The sequence below is a fragment of the Mytilus californianus genome, unplaced genomic scaffold (genome assembly GCF_021869535.1).
Source record: "Mytilus californianus isolate M0D057914Y unplaced genomic scaffold, xbMytCali1.0.p SCAF_11, whole genome shotgun sequence".
Lineage (NCBI taxonomy): Eukaryota > Metazoa > Mollusca > Bivalvia > Mytilida > Mytilidae > Mytilus > Mytilus californianus.
This window is the reverse complement of record NW_026262593.1, coordinates 50183385-50202946: the sequence shown is the minus strand read 5'-3', so window position 1 is coordinate 50202946 and position 19562 is coordinate 50183385. Positions and strand designations below refer to the sequence as shown.

Here is a 19562-nt window from a genome sequence, read left to right as displayed (position 1 = left end):
CTGTTTCGGTTCTTATACATCCTTTGCTTTCAAATATTCGTCTTTGATTGTTTCTGATGTAGATGAATCTAGAAAAGCGATTCGGACGCATGAAATTTATGTTTTATTATCATTTTTATGGTGTAAATATGTTGCATAAACGGCCGTCATTTAAAGTTGCATTCCATTTACATTCATTTGTGATTATTGATTTTTAAAACAAAAATGTAAACAACATTAAGAAGTACATGTTTGTAGAGAATAAGTATTTTAACATAAATTTTGTCTTTGGTATGATCTATCGTTTATTCTATTAACCAACATTATCCGGAAAAGTAAAACAAGCTTACTTTATCACCATTTATTTGGTAATGATTCAGAATTTTCTACCTTAATTTTGAACTAATTGAGGCATAAATGTCAAATATTTAAAAGAAGATTATTTACAATGAGAATGATAAAGGACATTAAGGAAGAAGTGTTCTTAATTTTCTGTACTTAGCGGTGTTTAAAAGATCATATTTCCTTTTAAATGCTGTAATTTCATTGTTTAATGTATATTGTGATGTAACTAAGACATTACTTTAGATTCAATCAGTATAAACAACATTAAGAATCAAATGATGTACATAAATTGTCTTTTGTTTTCTGTACTCATTAGCTATACTAAATATCTAGAAATTTCTGATGTAGATTACTGGAAAATAATCGTCTTTGCACTTTTCAGGCGCTAAAAATGATCCACAACATTCGTGATGCTTTTAACGAGTTACTTGAACAAAATCTATGGATGGATAAAGACACTAAAGAAGTCGCAAAGGAGAAGGTTTTTAAATGTTTTTTTTTATCACTTAACAGATGAAAAGAATTAATCATCTAATGTAGTTGTTAAACCGAAATGTATTTGTTTAAATAAGTGACGAAAGTAACGTTTGTTTTCTTTAATGGTGAGTGTTCTTCATCATTTAGTATTCACTCACACAACATGTTAATTGCGTAGGAGAGTTTTGTGGTTTTAGTAAACAGCCGGCCTCCAAAAATTAAATTGCTAAAAGGTAAAATAAAAAAAATACCGCAATCGAGGGAAAATTCAAAGCGGAAAGTATCTTATCAAATAGCAAAATTAAAAGCTCAAACACATCAAACAAATGGGAAACAACTGTCATATTCCTGATTTGGTAGAGGCATTTCCTTATGTAGAAAATGGCGGATTAAACATGGTTTTATAGCTAGCTAAACCTCTCACTTGTATGACAGTCGCATAAAATTCCATTATATTGACAACAATGTGTGAACCAACCAAACAGACATTATAAGTAAAAATGTCAAAAATTTGGGTACTGTAGTCAACATAATCTTAATCACTATAAAAACCAAAAATATGTCATTAAATAAAAACAAAATGGCATAAACACACTCTATAGACAAAGCTCATGAGCAAAAATGAATAACAACAATGACCACAGCACATAGATAAGCGTTCACATAAAGGACGATAAAAAAATGGCTCATTCAAATATAAAGTCGCAGAATTCGATATGTCTGAAAACTATTTGGTTGATTGAAAATAGTATTAAGGTTCCATATGTTGTCTTTAAATGTAATGCAATCCGTACAATTTATTGGGCTTTTGTTTTTGACAGTGCTTTTAAGTTTAAAAGTACATGAGAATGTTGTAACCGTTGAATTCAAAATTCTTATTACTTGATATGAAATGGTCGTGTCTATTTTTATCATGACCCCTACCCATTCCCGACAAAAGCCTCATAAAATGATACTAACCGTCCAAACCCCTCAAAAGGAAAACCAATATTCTCATTGGATACATTTGTTAACGGATCAACAGTCAATAATTACAAAAACTAGAAGAAAGAACTTAAAGGCACATGAAGTATGTATTACATTTTTAAGTATGCTTATGCAGTGAACTTTATTTTAGGCAGATTCTATGAACGAAAGAATCGGATATCCAGACTTTATTAAGATTCCAGACAAACTAAATGCCAAATATGAAGAAGTGAGTTTTGTCAATTAAGAATGCTTATAAGTATAAGAAAAGTTAATGCTCATACAATTCCACTATTTTTAAAGAATGCAATAAAATGAATATCATAAAATAACACATCTTGTAAGTCGTGAACGTATTATAATCGTACATTATATGTACATGTTTCTTATGTGTAAAAAAACCCCCGAAACTTGCAAGGTTTCGAACAAACGGTTTTAATATGTAAATATGAAATATTTGCTTGTGAACGACGAATAAACACCAATCAATCATCAGAATCATATATATGATAAGTATTTTAGAATGTAGCACAAAGTGCAACAAGAGTAAATATAATAGCATATCGCAAAGTAACAGTTAAATACATATGAAGGGAAGTTTAAAGATCTATTGCACACCTAGAAATGAAAGTGTTTGAATTTTTACGAGAGAAAATAGATTGCAAAGGTACCTGTATTTTTTCAGTTACATTTTGATGAAGATCACTATTTTGAAAATTATCTTCAAGTTGAATTATATGAGGCAAAGAAGACTTTAAAAGATCTTAGAAATCCCGTTGATAAAAATCTGTAGGTATTTATTAATATAAGTTAATATTTATGCACTGTAGTAGTAATGAAAATTCTAATTACAATGTAACTGGTAGTCGTTTTATTTGCAAATTATCAATGAATTACGTTCGTTTAAACATTATAATATCATTACAACATATGCTGAATCCAAACAGGTGCAGAATCCATAGTTGATGAATGATTTGTCCTTAGAGTACTTTTATATTGCATATAAAGAATAAAACTAAATCTTGGTTAAAGTCAATGAAACATTATGCAAACAACATACGTGTGAATAATATTTAACATACATTCCGTCTGAATGGTATGTATGCAATTTATTTAATGATTACATAACCTTCGGAAACATATGCAAATATTTGAATTGTACTTGCATTTTCTTCAGATGGGATCAAGATCCTGCAGTTGCAAATGCTTTTTATAACCCGAATACAAATGATATTGGTAAGATGGATAATAATGTTTTACTGTTTTGTCTAAACTTTATCATTTTGACCTTATATATCGTCGCTGAAATGACTACGGTATATTCTATTGAAACTAATCTATAAAGCAATATTAAGTATACCTTATGAAGTCATTGGTTTTATTTACAAATGTACTTGGTCTGAAAGAATCATAAAACAATAGATGAATTATATTTTCATTTAAGTCATAATAAATAGCTTGAAATGTATTGAGAGTTATTTATAAAACAATTTAATCTTTTTAAGTTTAAATTAATTTCACAAATTATCCTATGCTAGTTTACAATTTTCCTCGAAGTATGCTTCACGTGAAATCATGTTTGAATAATACATTCAGTATTGTTCTCATTTAAACATAATACCTACATGTAATCTTATGTTATATTTTCTCCCTTTATTTTTAGTTTTTCCTGCTGGAATTCTGCAACCACCTTTCTACAGTGCACGATTTCCCAAGTAAGTTCAAGCTTGTACCGTACGAGATTTACAGACATCGTGATATCAAAGTGCTTTGCATTGTATTCAGTATCGGTTTGGCATTTTTTTCGTAATCGTATCTTAAATGATCTAGTAAAGCACCAGGTAAAGGAAAATGTTTTTTTGGAGTTCGGTATTTTTGATATTTTACTTTTTGTGGTAGGTTGTCATTTTGATGCGGACGTATTATCTTGCTACGGTGAAACTTAGGTAATCAAGACATTGGATCAATTTAGAAAAGTCAGGATGTTTAATTAAATATGACAGTCATTGAATAATGTAGATACAACCAGTTTGAAATAGGTACAGAACTAAATAAACTGCAATATGTAGATCAAAATATTACACATTCAAACAATAAAGTAAACCTGAAACATATTCATTCATAAATGCAAGTTAGATTGAATAAATTCATACAGAAGAAAAAACTAACTTAGAACATCTAGCACCAGAAGATATTATCAAAGCAGTTTATACGCATGTTAAACTTGTTACTATATGAACAGGTCAGCATATTAAATATATGCACTGCTCGTTTGATATTCCCTGTTAAATATATTCGTCTTCATTGATAGACATATGTATTCTTCATAGATAAACAATAATTGAAATGCTATATTACGCCAACAGGTCACTTAATTTTGGAGGAATCGGAGTTGTTATTGGCCATGAAATAACACATGGATTTGATGATAAAGGTAAATAAAATATTCACATGTTTAATCAATTGTAATGAAATGGTTGTTGGTTTAATAGAGCAGAATAAAGATATTTCATACACTCATGATCTCAAATGTATTTATCATAAAATCACAGAACAGCTTGTTTAGAAAAAAACATGTTATTTGAAAAATTTTCATTCATGAAGGATTTAGTTAATAGAAGAATGGTAACATTGCTTTAAATTGTTCAAACACACATTTTCAACGTAGTATCTAAAGGTAGCGTTCAAATTCTTCGATATGACATTCTTACAAGAACGCTTAAAAATGAAGAACTAACGTTGTTATTAGATTAGACGTACTTAAAATAGAAGGAGTTGAACACGAATATTGATAATTGCACCTGCAAGCTTCAGTAATATTATATACTTTGGGGGAAAATAATCCCTAATATCATTGCAATAACCAAATAAAGGTGAAAACATATTTTATTTGTGTTCTTTTTTAACAATCGTATGTTGAATTATATTTATTATACCACTATGTTCAGAGGAATCCAAAAGCTAGTCATTTTAATATGATATTTAGCGCACATGGCTTAACGGCCCAATGGAGATATTCTCATAACTTGGCGTCCGTTGTCTGTTACCTTTTACAAAAAATCTTCTCTTGTGAAACTACTGGGTCAATTGGATCCAAACTTGTCTTCAATAATCCTTAAAGTATTTGGTTTAAAAATATATATTTTAAAATTGTTATAGATAGGACAAATCTGCAAGGGATTCTTACTTTGGAAAACGACTGATGCCTGAATTCACCATTTTTTGCTAACTATAAAACTTTAACAGAGAGAGAAAAACTTTTATTGCAAAACATGATTATCAGAACGAGATCTACAAATTCGTCAACATAGTCGAAATTGTTAGCCCACTCATTATAGGAGTTGTTTCCGAAAAAGAGAGGCGAAAGATACCAAAGGGACATTCAAACTCGTTACTCAAAAATATGGGAATGCCGATTGTTTGTTGAAAAACACGTCCTTGAAACGTAACAAATATATTGTCAACCAAGAAATCAAGCATAATGTCAGTTTCAGAGAATTTTTTGTTTCAATCAGAGTGATTTTTTACAAAGCATGATTTATCCCTCCTTGAGCCAAGATACTTGTATCTACGTTGTCCATTCGTTTTGATGAATCAAAGCAGGACCAACTCTTTCAATTTGTTTTAAAAAAATGTTTTAATACTTTTGCAAGATGAAAGAGACTTAGATTGTACATACTCTTAAAGATCTTTGGATTTTTTAGTATTCACATCTGATTAACGCCACCTGTTGAATAGGTAGTTCCACAATAAGTTTGAATCCTGGCTTTGATTGCTGATAAAATTGATGTTAATAATTTAGAAAAAGGTTTCATGGAGCACTTGGAAGACCCAGCAATATAAAGTTGTTTGTAAGAACACTTATGTAATTTGGGTATCCAATACAGTAAAGGAAGATCCAGTTCTTCATCTTTGGATGAAATTCCAAAGAAACATAGACCAGATCTATGATTATCCCGGATTTCCTCCTTGGTAAGTGTCGTGGGTGTATATTTTTAGTTTCCAAGTGAATTGTCAATACCTAATTCATTTATCAAACAGTTTATGTAATGTGATTTACACACAAAAACGATGATGTTTGGGTCTTTATCTGCGGGGACAACAACATATTTGTCATGGAGGTAGGACAGATTAAATTTCCAACATGGGATATTTAAAGATGGATGTAGCATAGGTATTCATAGACCTATTCAGTTTTTTTAATTTTGACACAATAAGTACAGTGTTGTGCTCATAGAACTTGATATAATGTTTAGTTTATGCCTGAAGAAAATGGAAAAAGTTTTTTTTTAACACTCAGTTTTTATTGTTATAATATTGTTAAAAGAACAAGCATAAAAACTGTCAACCATTCTTGTATATGTCCATTCGCATCTTTTAATCTCGGTAAGTACATATACAAAATTTCAATAAAAAAAGATACAGAAAAATGCAATCGCAAGAATACAAATTTCTGATATGCACTCATCACGCAGTCCTACATATACAAAAATAATTATGCACGACCGTTAGTTGACCTTTAGATGTGTTTTCGGGTTTATTGTATTGTTGCGTTGCCATTATATTAATGTACAACTGACATCTTCATTAAATCATATGTATTAAATAATGGCCAATGTTTGTAACCTGTCTATTCTGCGGTCGATACTCCAAGGATCTCACAGGTCAACAACAATGACATTGACTCTAGCAAAACAATTAACCAAATGTGCTTTGTTCCATAAGCATGTTTGGTTTTACATTCATCGGGAACTCTCTTACTTATGCACAACAAAATCAAAATATGGTAATCAGTTCATGATTATTAATATATCCTTATTTGTCCAAAAATTCGGTTGCAACAACTTCAAGGTTCATCTTGAAGTTTTATTGTGATTGGAACATAATTTTAATGAACAAGAAAAACATCAAATTTGTTTCCTCTTGCTTTCATAATGTAATTCTAGGTCGTCTGGACGAAATGTATTTCAATTAACGTTATTGTACCAGCATAATAAAGTTGTTTTATAATACTTTTAAAGTGCACATACGGGTTACCTTTTTGTAATACCATCTTATTTACTTCCTATCTGAAACTATCAACATAACCAATTACTTGTTTGAAAGGAAATGGTTCTGTTTAAATTAGGTAGTTTGTCTAATTTAAAGAAATCGTCCTTGCAGATAGTATCTATCTAATTAACTTATTTGAACGTTATTCTTTTGATTCAATGACACGTCCTTCTTGTTATGTTTTGTTATGACCCTGGAATGGCAAGATTCATCCGATGATAATGGGACCTTGGACTTGCAACATATTTTTCTCTTGTGTAAGCTTAGCACTTTATATCCAGGAAAAATATATGATGTCTGTATGGCTGAAATAAAGCATTACAGAATTCATTAAATAGTTTTTATTTGTATAATGGTTCTACAACTAATTAGAATAATTGATTATTGTTGTATATAATTTGTTTAATGTTGAACAGTGCAACATCAAAAACAAATTGTTTGTTCGAAAACCAGTCTTGTTTAAAATTCCATCCAACAACTTTCTACGAGTAAAGACAAATACAATATACACTGAATATCTTTGCTACTTCAAGTTAAAACATTAAAATTGTTAAGATTAATGTTTTGCCGACTTTTGGAAAGGTACATATATTTTTTAATGATATATAAAAAAAAAAAACAAAAAAACATAGAGCCCCTTCCCTGCATCATTATTTCCAAAAATATCACCGGATTGTGGTTTCGTACACGACAACCTTTTAACTCTTTTCCGATAATATATATATATATATATATATATATATATATATATATATATATATATAAGGTCTGAATTGAAAACAACGTTCAAACCTATGATTGCGTTGGATAAAAACCGCAATATTTATACGTGTGCATGCAAAACAAATTTCTTGGTAGTGGGGTCTAAATACAGCACAAACAACATTTTCCAAAAGACCATAAAAGTGAAAAAGTATATTTTAACAAAACGCATTTGACTAGCAGGTCGAACAGCTGATGTTCTTAAACCCTGCTGACTGCCATTGGCGATTGCCAAATAAACGGATCACAAGATGTAACAAAATGGATCTTATAATTAATTTATTACTTATCAGAAAACAATAAACTTGCGGAAAAGATGGTATACCGCAAACATGAGGTGCAAAAATTTGTAAACCATATCCGGATTTCGACAATTAATGTCTCTTCAGTGATGTTAGGAATCGAAACGGTATTTGGAAGGCCATATAATTTACCTCAATTTATGATAGACTCTTGAATTTTGAAAGAGTCGAAATAGGATGAACAGATCATATAAACCCGAAGGCAAATATAATACAAGCCCAAACGAAAAAATAAAAGAAAGACTAAATTGAAAACAACGTTCGAACCTATAATTGCGTTGGATAAAAACCGCAATTTTTATACGTGTGCATGCAAAACAAATTTCCTGGTAGAGGGGTCTAAATACAGCACAAACAACATTTTCTCAAAGACCATAAAAGTGAAAAAGTATATTTTAACAAAACGCATTTGACTAGCAGGTCGAACAACTGATATATATACAAATAAGCATTAAATAGTCGTTCCTCATGTAAGTCGTCCTTTATAAATACAATATGCTATTCATACAAAATTCACATAGAGCTGTTGAAACATTTGAATGGGCTTCAAAAATATTGTGATGAGATATATTCTACCAGTGGTGTTAACCAGATGTGGATTCTCAAAAATTCGAAAGATCTACTGCTTAATCTTCAATCACAATCTTTGCAATTTTGCAGCAACATAAAGACTTTTGATTTTTCTACGCTTTTCACTACTATTCCCCATGCTCAGTTGAAATATCGACTTCAACATCTCATTAAACAGAGCTTTTTCTATAAAAATGGGAATCGTAGATACAAATTTCTTGTTTTGGGTTACAATAATTCATATTTTGTGAAAAACCACACTGAATCTACCAGAAAATATACTGAAGATGATATAATCAAAATGCTGGACTTTTTGATCGACAATATATTTGTTGAGTTTGGAGGATTTATATTTCAACAGACAGTATGAAGCAGAATTCATTCAGAACCTTCTTAAAGACAAAAAGAAAAAGCACCTTGCGAAATTCTTTAATTTTACTTTCCGATATATTGATGATGTTCTATCATTGAATAACCCATATTTCAGCCAATACTTACATCTCATATATCCCAGTGAACTTGAAATTAAGGATACTACTGATACTAGAAGGACTGCTTCATACCTTGATATTTTCCTCAATATTGACACAGATGGACGATTTCACACGAAAATCTTTGATAAACGGGACGATTTCAACTTCCCAATTATCAATTTCCCATTTCTCAGCAGTAACATACCCTCTGCCCCTTCGTATGGTGTTTACATATCTCAATTTATACGTTATTCTCGTGCTTGTCCATACTATACGGACTTCATATACAGGAGTGTGCTCCTTACGCAGAAACTGCTCCAACAAAGTTATGAGGAGGACAGATTAAAAATGACACTCCGTAAATTTTACGGACACCATCACGAATTGGTTCATCCATACGATGTGTCTTTGTCCAATCTAACTAAAGACATTTTTACCACGTGTTAAATTGTGGTTTGTCATTACGGCGTCTGATCTTTTAATTACCGAACGTGACTTATTCCCGATTGTGACTGTTTTGCTGAGTGTGAAACCGCATTGCTATAAGACGTGTCACGGTACTTTTCTATCCCAAATTCATGTATTTAATTTCGATGTTATATTTGCTATTCTCGTCGGATTTTGTCAAATGTCTTAACGTCTTTTCTGTTGTATTCGTGTGTTATGGTAAAGATAATTAATCACCCCCTTCATTTATTAGATTTTAGTTTGGTTCAACGAAATTTATACGATATATTTGGTTTACAGTTTGATTCAGAAGAAACACCGACATAGCTAGATAATACAATTAATTATCTAATTACTACCACAATTTGATATTAATAAGTATTGTAATTTTCATTGTTATTAATAAATGTAATGTCAGTATTACAAATCTAATCTTGAATCAATCCTAATCCTATCTTATTTTTGGGAAATATTTTTACAAATTCAAATGTGACGTCACTTTGTGTGTTTTTTCAGAATTTCAAATGTGACGTCACTTTGTGCGTTGAGGCTTTGGCTAACTCGGCTGTGTATTTTTATGTGTTGGATAACGTTGTTTTATGTAATGTATCTGTTTTTATTCTGTAGTTAGTCCCCACTTCGGTTTTATCATGTATATCTATTATATAGTCATTTTATAAAATTTACTGTTTGCAAAATTATAAATTATTCTAAATAATAAGGATGTTCTTGTCCCAGGCAGAAAACCCTGGCCGTGTTAGGCGCAACTTTTTGGAAGATTTGGTCCTCGGTGCTCTTCAGCTTTGTACTTGTTTTGGCTTTCAAACTTTTTTCATCTGAGCGTCACTGGTTGGTCTTGTTTGGACGAGACGCACGTCTGGCGTATTGAATTTTAAGCCTAGTACCATTTGTTAGCTATTATTCGTGTGTTTCTTTGTCCTATATGTTCTCCCATTTATTTATATTGTGGTCTTGTCATGTGATGTTGTCGTTTTGGTGTTGTGTTTGACGTTGCCATAAAAGCGGGAGGTTTGGAATGCCACAACACCAGGTTCAACCCACCATTTTTTTCTTAAAATGTCCTGTACCAAGTCAGGAAAATGGCCATTGTTATATTATAGTTCGTTTCTGTGTGTGTTACATTTTGGTGTTGTGTTTTTGTTGTGTCGTTGTTCTCCTTTTATATTTGATGCGTTTCCCTCGGTTTTAGTTTGTGGCCCGGATTTGTTTTTATCTCTATCGATTTGTGAGTTTCGAACAGCGGTACACTACTGTTGCCTTTATTGATAAAATTTCAGAACATGTTTTTCCGGAAGAAGCTGAATCAGATACGCCTTTGACCAATAGTTTGTTGAGCAAACCCAAAACCCGGTTGAAAGCATTAACTGCTTATCGGTCCTGATTGAAATAGGCATATTGTTCAAAGGCAGTTTTGCTTAATGTAGATGCAGACATTGTTTGAGCATGATTACATAGTTTAATGAGCTACAAATCAACAAACAAAACCCCTCTGCACTAGTTACAGGACAAATTGTGTCGATGTGGACTAATCGTAAAGCAGCACAAGAAACGACCGAATGATAATAAAATTAAAGGAGTAGGGCCAGGTAGGCCTAAGTATGGCTCTAAAATTTGACTTTGTAATATCATATAATGGAAACCATGTTTAATGATTTAAAATATTCAACGTTTAATAAACTACTATTTATTTTACATTTTTTATCCAGTCTGTCTATCTTAATGCATTTATAAGGTCTATTTAATTTTGAGAAACATTTTTTCACATCATTCGACCAAAATACTTATTCTATAAAATGAAGTTAAATGTCATGGTAATGTTTGGCCAATATTGACCCTCCGTGTACCTACTAATTTGTTAAGGTATACGAAGCAAATAGAAGGAAATAAAAAGTGTCTCTAAAAGAGAAAAAACCAGGTAATTTGATCTTTTAAAACGACAAAACAGCAAACATTGCACTGGAAAATGAAAAATAGAAAGAACAGAACTGTTCCTGTTTACAGATGTTTCCAAACATTTCCTTGGCATTCTCATTTTTCAATTTATATAATTAAGAAGTATTTTAAGTGGAAATAAGTTAACGAAAATAGTGGGTCAGGAGGAATAACTAAGTTTTATTTATTAAATGTGTTATTTCAACTTCTGTTTAAATCTGGGATCTGGTTTACATTATAGCAAAGATGGATATACCTTTAGTTTTCTCTTTTGAACTTTCACATTTCGTCATAAAGGGAACTTTTATATGTTACAATTATCAGATGATCATGGTCTATCTCCTACGGGACTTTCTGCAAAAAAGGAGTAATTGACCCTACAATTTTTATTTATAGCAAATTTCGCTGTTTTGTGCTTACATCTTAAAAGCTAAAGCTGTTGGAGTTTACTATATTGAATAGGTTTTGCTCATGGTTTAAAGCCACACAGTGCCTTATAGTTGTTTAAATAATTATCATAATTTACACTTTCATAGGTCGACAATATGATAAGGAAGGTAATATGAAACAGTGGTGGAAAAATGAAACAATAGAAGCATTCCGACACCGAGCACAGTGCATCATTGATCAGTATTCAGGATATAAGTTAGAGCAAATTGGTCTTAACGTAAGTAGTCATTGTTGAATACGTATATCTGTGTAAATGAATAGAGCACACTTAAACAAAAAATCTGTCAAATATAATGTTATATACACAAAGAGAAACGTCATTGCACTGACGGCTAATTCAATGAATGTATACGTATAGACTCTTGTTGAATACGTATATCTGTGTAAATGAATAGAGCACACTTAAACAAAAAATCTGTCAAATATAATGTTATATACACAAAGGGAAACGTCATTGCACTGACGGCTAATTCAATGAATGTATACGTATAGACAGCCTTTGGAAAAAAGTTACACAATGTTATTGACGTCTTAACTAAATTCTTCACAAACATAATGTGACGTAGTCATGTTTTGTGGTAAAAGGAACACAACTCAAATATAAAAAGGTGATAATATGATAATTTCATAAGATTTTACCCTTCTGTGAGTAAGTCCGATACACTTAGTTGGATTTTTATTTTCTAATCGATCAGTGTTTCGTCTTAAAAATAAATGATTCATGCTTCAGTAAGAAACAGTAAGTACCACTTTCAATTCGTTCATTTAACCGATCAGGGTACACGCCACAATGAGATTAATGAGTTGGTCTTGATACTATGGATCACTGTTTGTATTGAGTTCGCCTCTTTGAAATTAAAAAAAAATCATTGCAAAATCTTTTTCTTTTCATCGTTTTCCAGATTAGGTGTATATTAAAGAATCGGGATATCCCACTAGAGGATGTCCGACACTGTTGAGTTTGGATCGTGTTTCTAAATCTATAGTTTTCTGCGTAATGTTTTATGGATAATGTTGTTTTTTTAGTTTTTACTCTAGTCATTGTGTTTTCTGTAGTTGGCTATTCGATAGAGTCTTTTGAATCTACTTACTGCTTTCTCTATTTTTAGATTGATGGTAGAAACACCCAGGGAGAAAATATTGCTGACAACGGAGGATTAAAGCAGGCATATCGGGTAATACTTCTAAGTATTTCTATGCTTTAACCAATACATGTTTTATATTTTTGATTAATGAATGATACACTAAAAATGCAGAAAACGTTACTTCACTACGTAAAAATGAGGCGAAAGATACCAAAGGGATATTCAAACACATGGGTCGAAAATAAACTGACAACTTCACGGCAAATAGAGAAAAAGATAAACAAACAAACAACAGTACATAAAACACAACATAAAATACTAAAGGCTTAGCAACACGAACCCAACCAACAAACGGGGGTGATATCACGTGCTCCGGATGGGTAAGTAGATCCTGATCTACATGTGGCTCCCGTCGTGTTGCTCATGTAAGTACCAACCTTTTAATAAGTCTTATTCGGTAGGTCACATTCGGAATTGTGGTTACGACAGATATTCCATAACGGTCAACCAACCGTGATGGCGTCCGTAAATGTTTCGAAGATTTCCACTTCACCACTGGGAACTCATGGTTTATTAGCTTTCTTATTAAAGTTTGTAATTGAAATAAATGGTGATAGGGTCCGGTTGCAATAAAACATGTATTAATTACTTTTTTGATATATTATCTCCTCATTAATTTGAAAATGAATGCAGTTATGATTTCTTAAAAGAAGTTTTAAACGCACAAATTTTAACATGTATGTAACTTTTTTTTTTTGCAAAACTTTTTTTCAGTTACCAGCCTTAGAACTAAGTTGGTATTTTAGGAAATGGGAAATATTAAGAAAACGTCTTCTACAATATTACCAATGCTGAATATCTTCCAATATTTATTTATAAAATTGATCACTATAACATTAGTGTTTGTATCGTAAAGTCTCATTTGTTAAATCTTTTTTATTCTATTTCTAATAACATTTTAACAAAGTTATGAAACTGCAAACCAGACCATTTTTATCAGATTGCGTTGCTACTTTTAACTCAAATCGTTTTTACAGTATATAACACAAATAAAGGGAGAGTAAAATCAGAGGCGGAAAATACTTATGTAGTAAAATCTTTAAAAATATATATTTATACAGGCATACAGAAAATGGGTTAAAGCAAATGGTGAAGACTCTATTTTACCTGGACTTGACTTATCTCATGACCAGTTGTTCTTCTTAAATTACGCACAGGTAGGCTAAAACAATATGAACTTCCATTGTATTATGAACTGATCAGCTTGCCTATTAACATACATTTTAACAGAAATGCCTTGCAAGGTTATAATTTCCTTGATCCTAAGAACAAAAAGTGTAAATCTCATTATATAATGGCTGCCAACTGGACAGCGGAAATATCCAATGCATTCTCTGGAAGAGAACAAATTTAACAAATCACTAGAAATGTTTGCAGAATAGAAAGATTTACATTACGTACGGGTTATTTGGAAGGTAAAAAGAATGAAAACGTAAGGGTTACGGGAATAGTATATTATACTAAGGCTTTTATACCTCAGAAATAGATTGACTTAGCTGTCTTTGGCAAAACTTTTAGGAATTTGTGGTCCTCAATGCTCTTCAACTTAGTACTTTATTTTGGCCTTTTTAACTTTAGGATTCTAGCGTCAATGATGAGTCTTTTGTTGACGACAAGCGCGTCTGGCGTGCAAAACTTAAACTCTGGTATCTATGATGAGTTTATTTATATATAGATTTCGTAAGGGCAGATAATTACCGCTATAATAGTTCATTTACAGGCGCCTTAAACATGTTGTCGTTTCTATAATATACAAAATGCAGGACAGTTTTATACAAGAGACATCTGATGTAAAATCTATTTTCCAACCAACGTGGCGGCTAATATTATCCGCGTACAACAGAACCATATGTATATTTCAGATATGGTGTGGGAACATGAGGGATGAGGAAGCCCTTCAAAAAATTAGGACATCAGTGCATAGTCCAGGATCTATTCGGTATGGTGTAACTTACATTGAAGTTTCTAATTTTGGTAATATATGTAAAAAAAAATTGAAAACTAAAAAAACATCGAATTCCTTTATATCTAGTAGATATGAACTGAACACCTTTATGACCGATTGTTTGTTTTGATTGAACAAATATCCGGTTTTCACAGTTTATATTTTATAGAATATTAAGGATACGTCCTGAAAGAAGATTTCAATGAAAGAGGCCTCAGGTTTTTGCAGATAATGGTTTAGAAACTTTACATGTTTACTCAGCTGCATTTGATATCACATAAAACAATGGCAAATTTCTACAAAAAGAATTTTGCCAACCGATATATTTGCCTGGCATATGGGGCTTTTAATTCTATCACTGGAAATAGAGTCTACCATTCCAAACTGTCGATATCGAAAGGAAGGGTTATTGGCAAATCAATCACTGGCGCAGTTGAATGATCTAAATGAAAATTTTAAATAATTTATTCTAAATAAACGGTATAACGGAAACGATGAAATAAGAACAATATACAACCAATTAAAACTTTCAGATTTTAAAGCTAATGTGGTCAATTTGAGTTGTTGTACATGTATTGCTGTCTTATTGATGTCTTCTCAATATGTTTCTGTGTTAACTAAGTAAAATGTTTTAAGGTTAATGTTGATTAAGGATGTTCGCTCCTATTGTTAAAAATAACAAGCTTTTTATAAGACTAAAAAAGTAGTATGTAAATAACAGAACATGTCCGTGTCATTGATTTTGAGAGACACAAAATGTATAACCAATTGAAATTTGTCGGTAAATGATTCTCCTTAGATTTTTCTTACATTTAACCTTGGCACCTTTTTTCTTTCAAAACATTAAAAAATTACAAGGATTTTTTAAGATTTTCAAAAATGTCTTTTTAAACTACAAAATTATGTAATAAAGTTATGAAAAGAACATAAGGGCTTAGCAGGCACAATTTTGATGGCAGTACATTGATGAAACTAGTGGTTTCTCAATATCTGACAAAAAATCAAAAACAAGAGAAGTAAATATACGTAAATGTGGGTTGATAGTGGTGTTATCATAGTAATATTAAACTGTACTCTCAGATTTTGATACTTGTAATTGAATTTGTTAATTGATGTTGAACTTTTTCAACCTGATGTTTACATTTTTTAGATGAACAGGGAACATACATAGTCATTTTTGTATTTTTCAGAGTGCTTGGTCCATTGTCTAATTCTGTTGACTTTTCCAAAGCATACAACTGTCCAATTGGAAGCAGAATGAACCCTGTAAAGAAATGCTCAGTTTGGTGATCATTCCACAGAATTCCACATCTGACTATGCACCCAAAAACCAGAAAAGCCAGTCAAAATATTTATATACATTTATGATCCGACTGTTCTTAACTGGAAGTGGATGAGAAGGCACTATAAAACGCATATACGCTCTTCATACAGTCTTGATGTACAAATAATTTTGAAGAAAATTTACTGACATTAGAAGTGATGATGTTAAAAGATATTCCTGGCTGTATTATGCATAACGAATCTCAGCTGCAGTTCGATTACACAACAGCGTTATTTTATATACCGATATAAACCTGTAATAAATGTTTTAAATTACCTCGATATGTTTTATGTACGTTTTTTTTATTACAACGTATATATTTATTCAATTGTGCTAGAATACTTAGATACATGAGATATGTATTAACGGGTTTGAAACAGTAAATACAAAAAGGATTCAAGTACTTTATCAATTTGACAAAAGCGTTCTTATGACCGGTTCTATTTTAATTGTAATTGGTGATCAACTTTCGCTTACATTTAATTTATCGCCCATCAAACGGACTGTCATCAGTCATAAAGATATCAATATTATATTGTAATGACAGCCTGTAGTATTGATATAGTTAGGCACATCTCTAAATCGCAAAAGTAAACCGATATTGATGGCTCTGAACGATTAACATGAACATGCATATATTTAGGCCAATCCTTTTATTGATTTATGTGTGCATTTTGATAATGGAACATATTGTTAACATTGTTAATATTGATATTTAAGGAGATGACTTATAATGACGAATGTACTATATTATTTGAAAATTGTTTTCATTTATCAAATTATGGTTTTACAGGATAAAACGTTTAAAAAACCAGTATGTAATAAGGAAACATCATGTATTGTATATATTTTCATTTTTGGGTTTTCATAAGCTGTAATAATGTTTTTGATATTTAATGATTTAAGCGATTATTTGTCAATTTTCAATAACACAATTTAGCTTCGTTTGATAGAAGGAAGACAACTCTAGCTTGAAAAATGTTTAATCACCTATTATAAATGCATGATAAGTTTGCTAAGTGTCATTATAAAGTTAGAAACATTTATTTTTGGATTGTATTTTGTGATGACGAACTGTTTTAAAACAGTGGTATTGATTCAGAGTTTAGAAGCTCACAATTGACTTTCAGTTTAATAAGTGATGCTTATAATTAAGCTTCAAATTTAAATTACAATAAGATTGTCCATTATATGTTATTGTCTATATTTAAAAAATGTATGACTGTTTGTGTTTCACATAAAGAGTTCAAAATACCAATGAAAATTCGTAATCCAATTAAAAGATAAACTAAATTGTACTCTTGGAAACTTAACAAAATATTCAGTGTGTCATACAAGTGAGAGGTTTAGCTAGCTATAAAACTAGATTTAATCTACCATTTCCTACATAAGGAAATGTCTGTACCAAGTCAGGAATATGACAGTTGTTTTTCATTCGTTTGATATGTTTGAACTTTTGTTTTTGCCATTTGATAAGGGACTTTCCGATTTGAATTTTCCTTGGAGTTCGGTTTTTTTGTTATTTTACTTTTTTCGTATATCATCAATTATGTACGTTCAATACTTAATGCATTATGTCACATTCTTTTGGAAGAGTATACTTTTGGTAATATGGATCTATAAACGGTTTTTGTCTTGTTTTTTAAACGTGAAAAGATACAAGTCAAACTGTATATATTTATATTTTATATGTTTTGTTGTGTAAGTACATTTTGTATGACTTTTTTATATGTGTTGTATTTCTGTAAGATTACAGATATCGTACTGTGCAGTGGAAACCAGATTTCATTTCTTATTTTGTTGGAAACACTATTAGTTGTACTACCGCAAACAAAGTGTCTAAATATTCAAAATATGTATCTTAATATTCAAAACATATACATTGAAGCCATTCGGTGACCTAAAGTTGTTAACTTCTATGTCATTTGGTCTCTAGTTGAGAGTTGTCTCATTGGCAATCATACCACATGTTCTTATTTTCATATTTGAAGGTTCCATTAAATATTATATTGGCGTTGTGCAAGAATTCTTTAACACATTAATAGTTAAATTTTGTTATCGTAGGTAAATACAGTATTGCAAGTTATAATAATCAACTACATGTTACCCTTTTATAACTTTTATAAACTATCAACCAGTTACTTATAGTGATACATTTGTAGGCCGTCTTTTATATATCATTGTTTTCTCTCTTATATTGCGTCAAATTAAGGCCATGCCAAATTCAAGGTAAGTTCATCTATTATGAATAATAAATGTTAAAAAAAAACATATTCGACAAATTTTTAAATTTAGAACACACACAAAGTAATTCGATAAGGTGTATTAGTAACATCATTGATTGCATACACCAGATACCGTCTTTCAAATCCAACGGAGCTGAACATTATTTCATATGGCCAAAGCTGCGTGTTCAATAGTTTCTCTTTATAAGATCAATTAAATAGTAAAATGTAACTACTGTGTTGATTTTTTTTCCATTTCATCTCATTATTGTTTTATGTGTGCATTTTCAAATGATCGAGACTACGAACTATTCTCTAATCCGAAGAAAATATGTATTTTCAAACTGACATCATTCAGATGCATGAGCTTTTATTATAGACAAATGCAATGTATTATGTACGTGTCCTGGACGTGTATTTGAGTCCATATACATACTAAAAACCAACTAGTCATTTTATCGCCATCCTGTTTCTAATTTATTTAGTTAGACTTGAAGGCCTACGGTTGCTTATAATTGCTTAAATCCTCTTCCTGTGAACTGGGATAGATAGTTGTCTCATCGGCATTCATATCCCATCTCTTATTTTTATATTCAAAGGAGTGCTTCTCTCGCAAATTGAAATAGAAGCTGGCATAGTTTGTAGCTTCACGTTCCGTTATATAGATAGCATCTGAGTAATTGAATTTAGTGACAAAATATCGACCACATCTATTCTATTGCACTTTGCATTAAGGAAACTGCAGATACAGGTAGGTCACAATCAAATCGTGACTTAAATTTTTAAATCAATTGTTGTGAATTTTTTCAGCCGCTCCAACATATGGAGAAGATATCTTCAAGTTGATACGATATTCAGGGCTGCCGTTTCCTATCTTTATGTCGTTAATACAAATCTTTACAGGAATGCTATTGATCAGAGGGTTCCAAATGAATAAGTTGAAGTAATTCCAACTAATGTTCAACGGACGCCATCCTGATATTGTAGACCATTATGGAGTATTTATGTCATAGATGACCACGCATATGTTCCATTTGTCGTCTCTTAAATCAGTCCTTTTTTCCTCGATTGTAATTCTACCGAATTTGAACTTTCTTTAAGTATAACGACGGGCGCCACTAGTGGAGCGTTGACTGCTTACCCTTCC

At 31.2% G+C, this 19562-nt stretch overlaps 1 protein-coding gene across 3 annotated transcripts in view; it reads left to right on the top strand.

Annotated features, from left to right (window-relative positions):
- The window catches only part of LOC127720262 (neprilysin-1-like), a 71738-nt gene extending 53091 nt beyond the window's left edge, over positions 1–18647 (top strand). For all 3 annotated transcript variants that reach the window (XM_052226757.1, XM_052226756.1, XM_052226758.1), the window contains 11 exons: positions 707–805; positions 1919–1996; positions 2453–2556; positions 2945–3003; positions 3431–3482; positions 4134–4201; positions 11863–11993; positions 12886–12951; positions 13983–14078; positions 14784–14860; positions 16057–18647. In XM_052226757.1, coding sequence (XP_052082717.1) covers positions 707–805; positions 1919–1996; positions 2453–2556; positions 2945–3003; positions 3431–3482; positions 4134–4201; positions 11863–11993; positions 12886–12951; positions 13983–14078; positions 14784–14860; positions 16057–16156 — 930 coding nt within the window. In that variant the 3' untranslated portion in view covers positions 16157–18647. The remainder of the gene's footprint in view (positions 1–706; positions 806–1918; positions 1997–2452; positions 2557–2944; positions 3004–3430; positions 3483–4133; positions 4202–11862; positions 11994–12885; positions 12952–13982; positions 14079–14783; positions 14861–16056) is intronic.
- Positions 18648–19562: the final 915 nt, after the last annotated feature.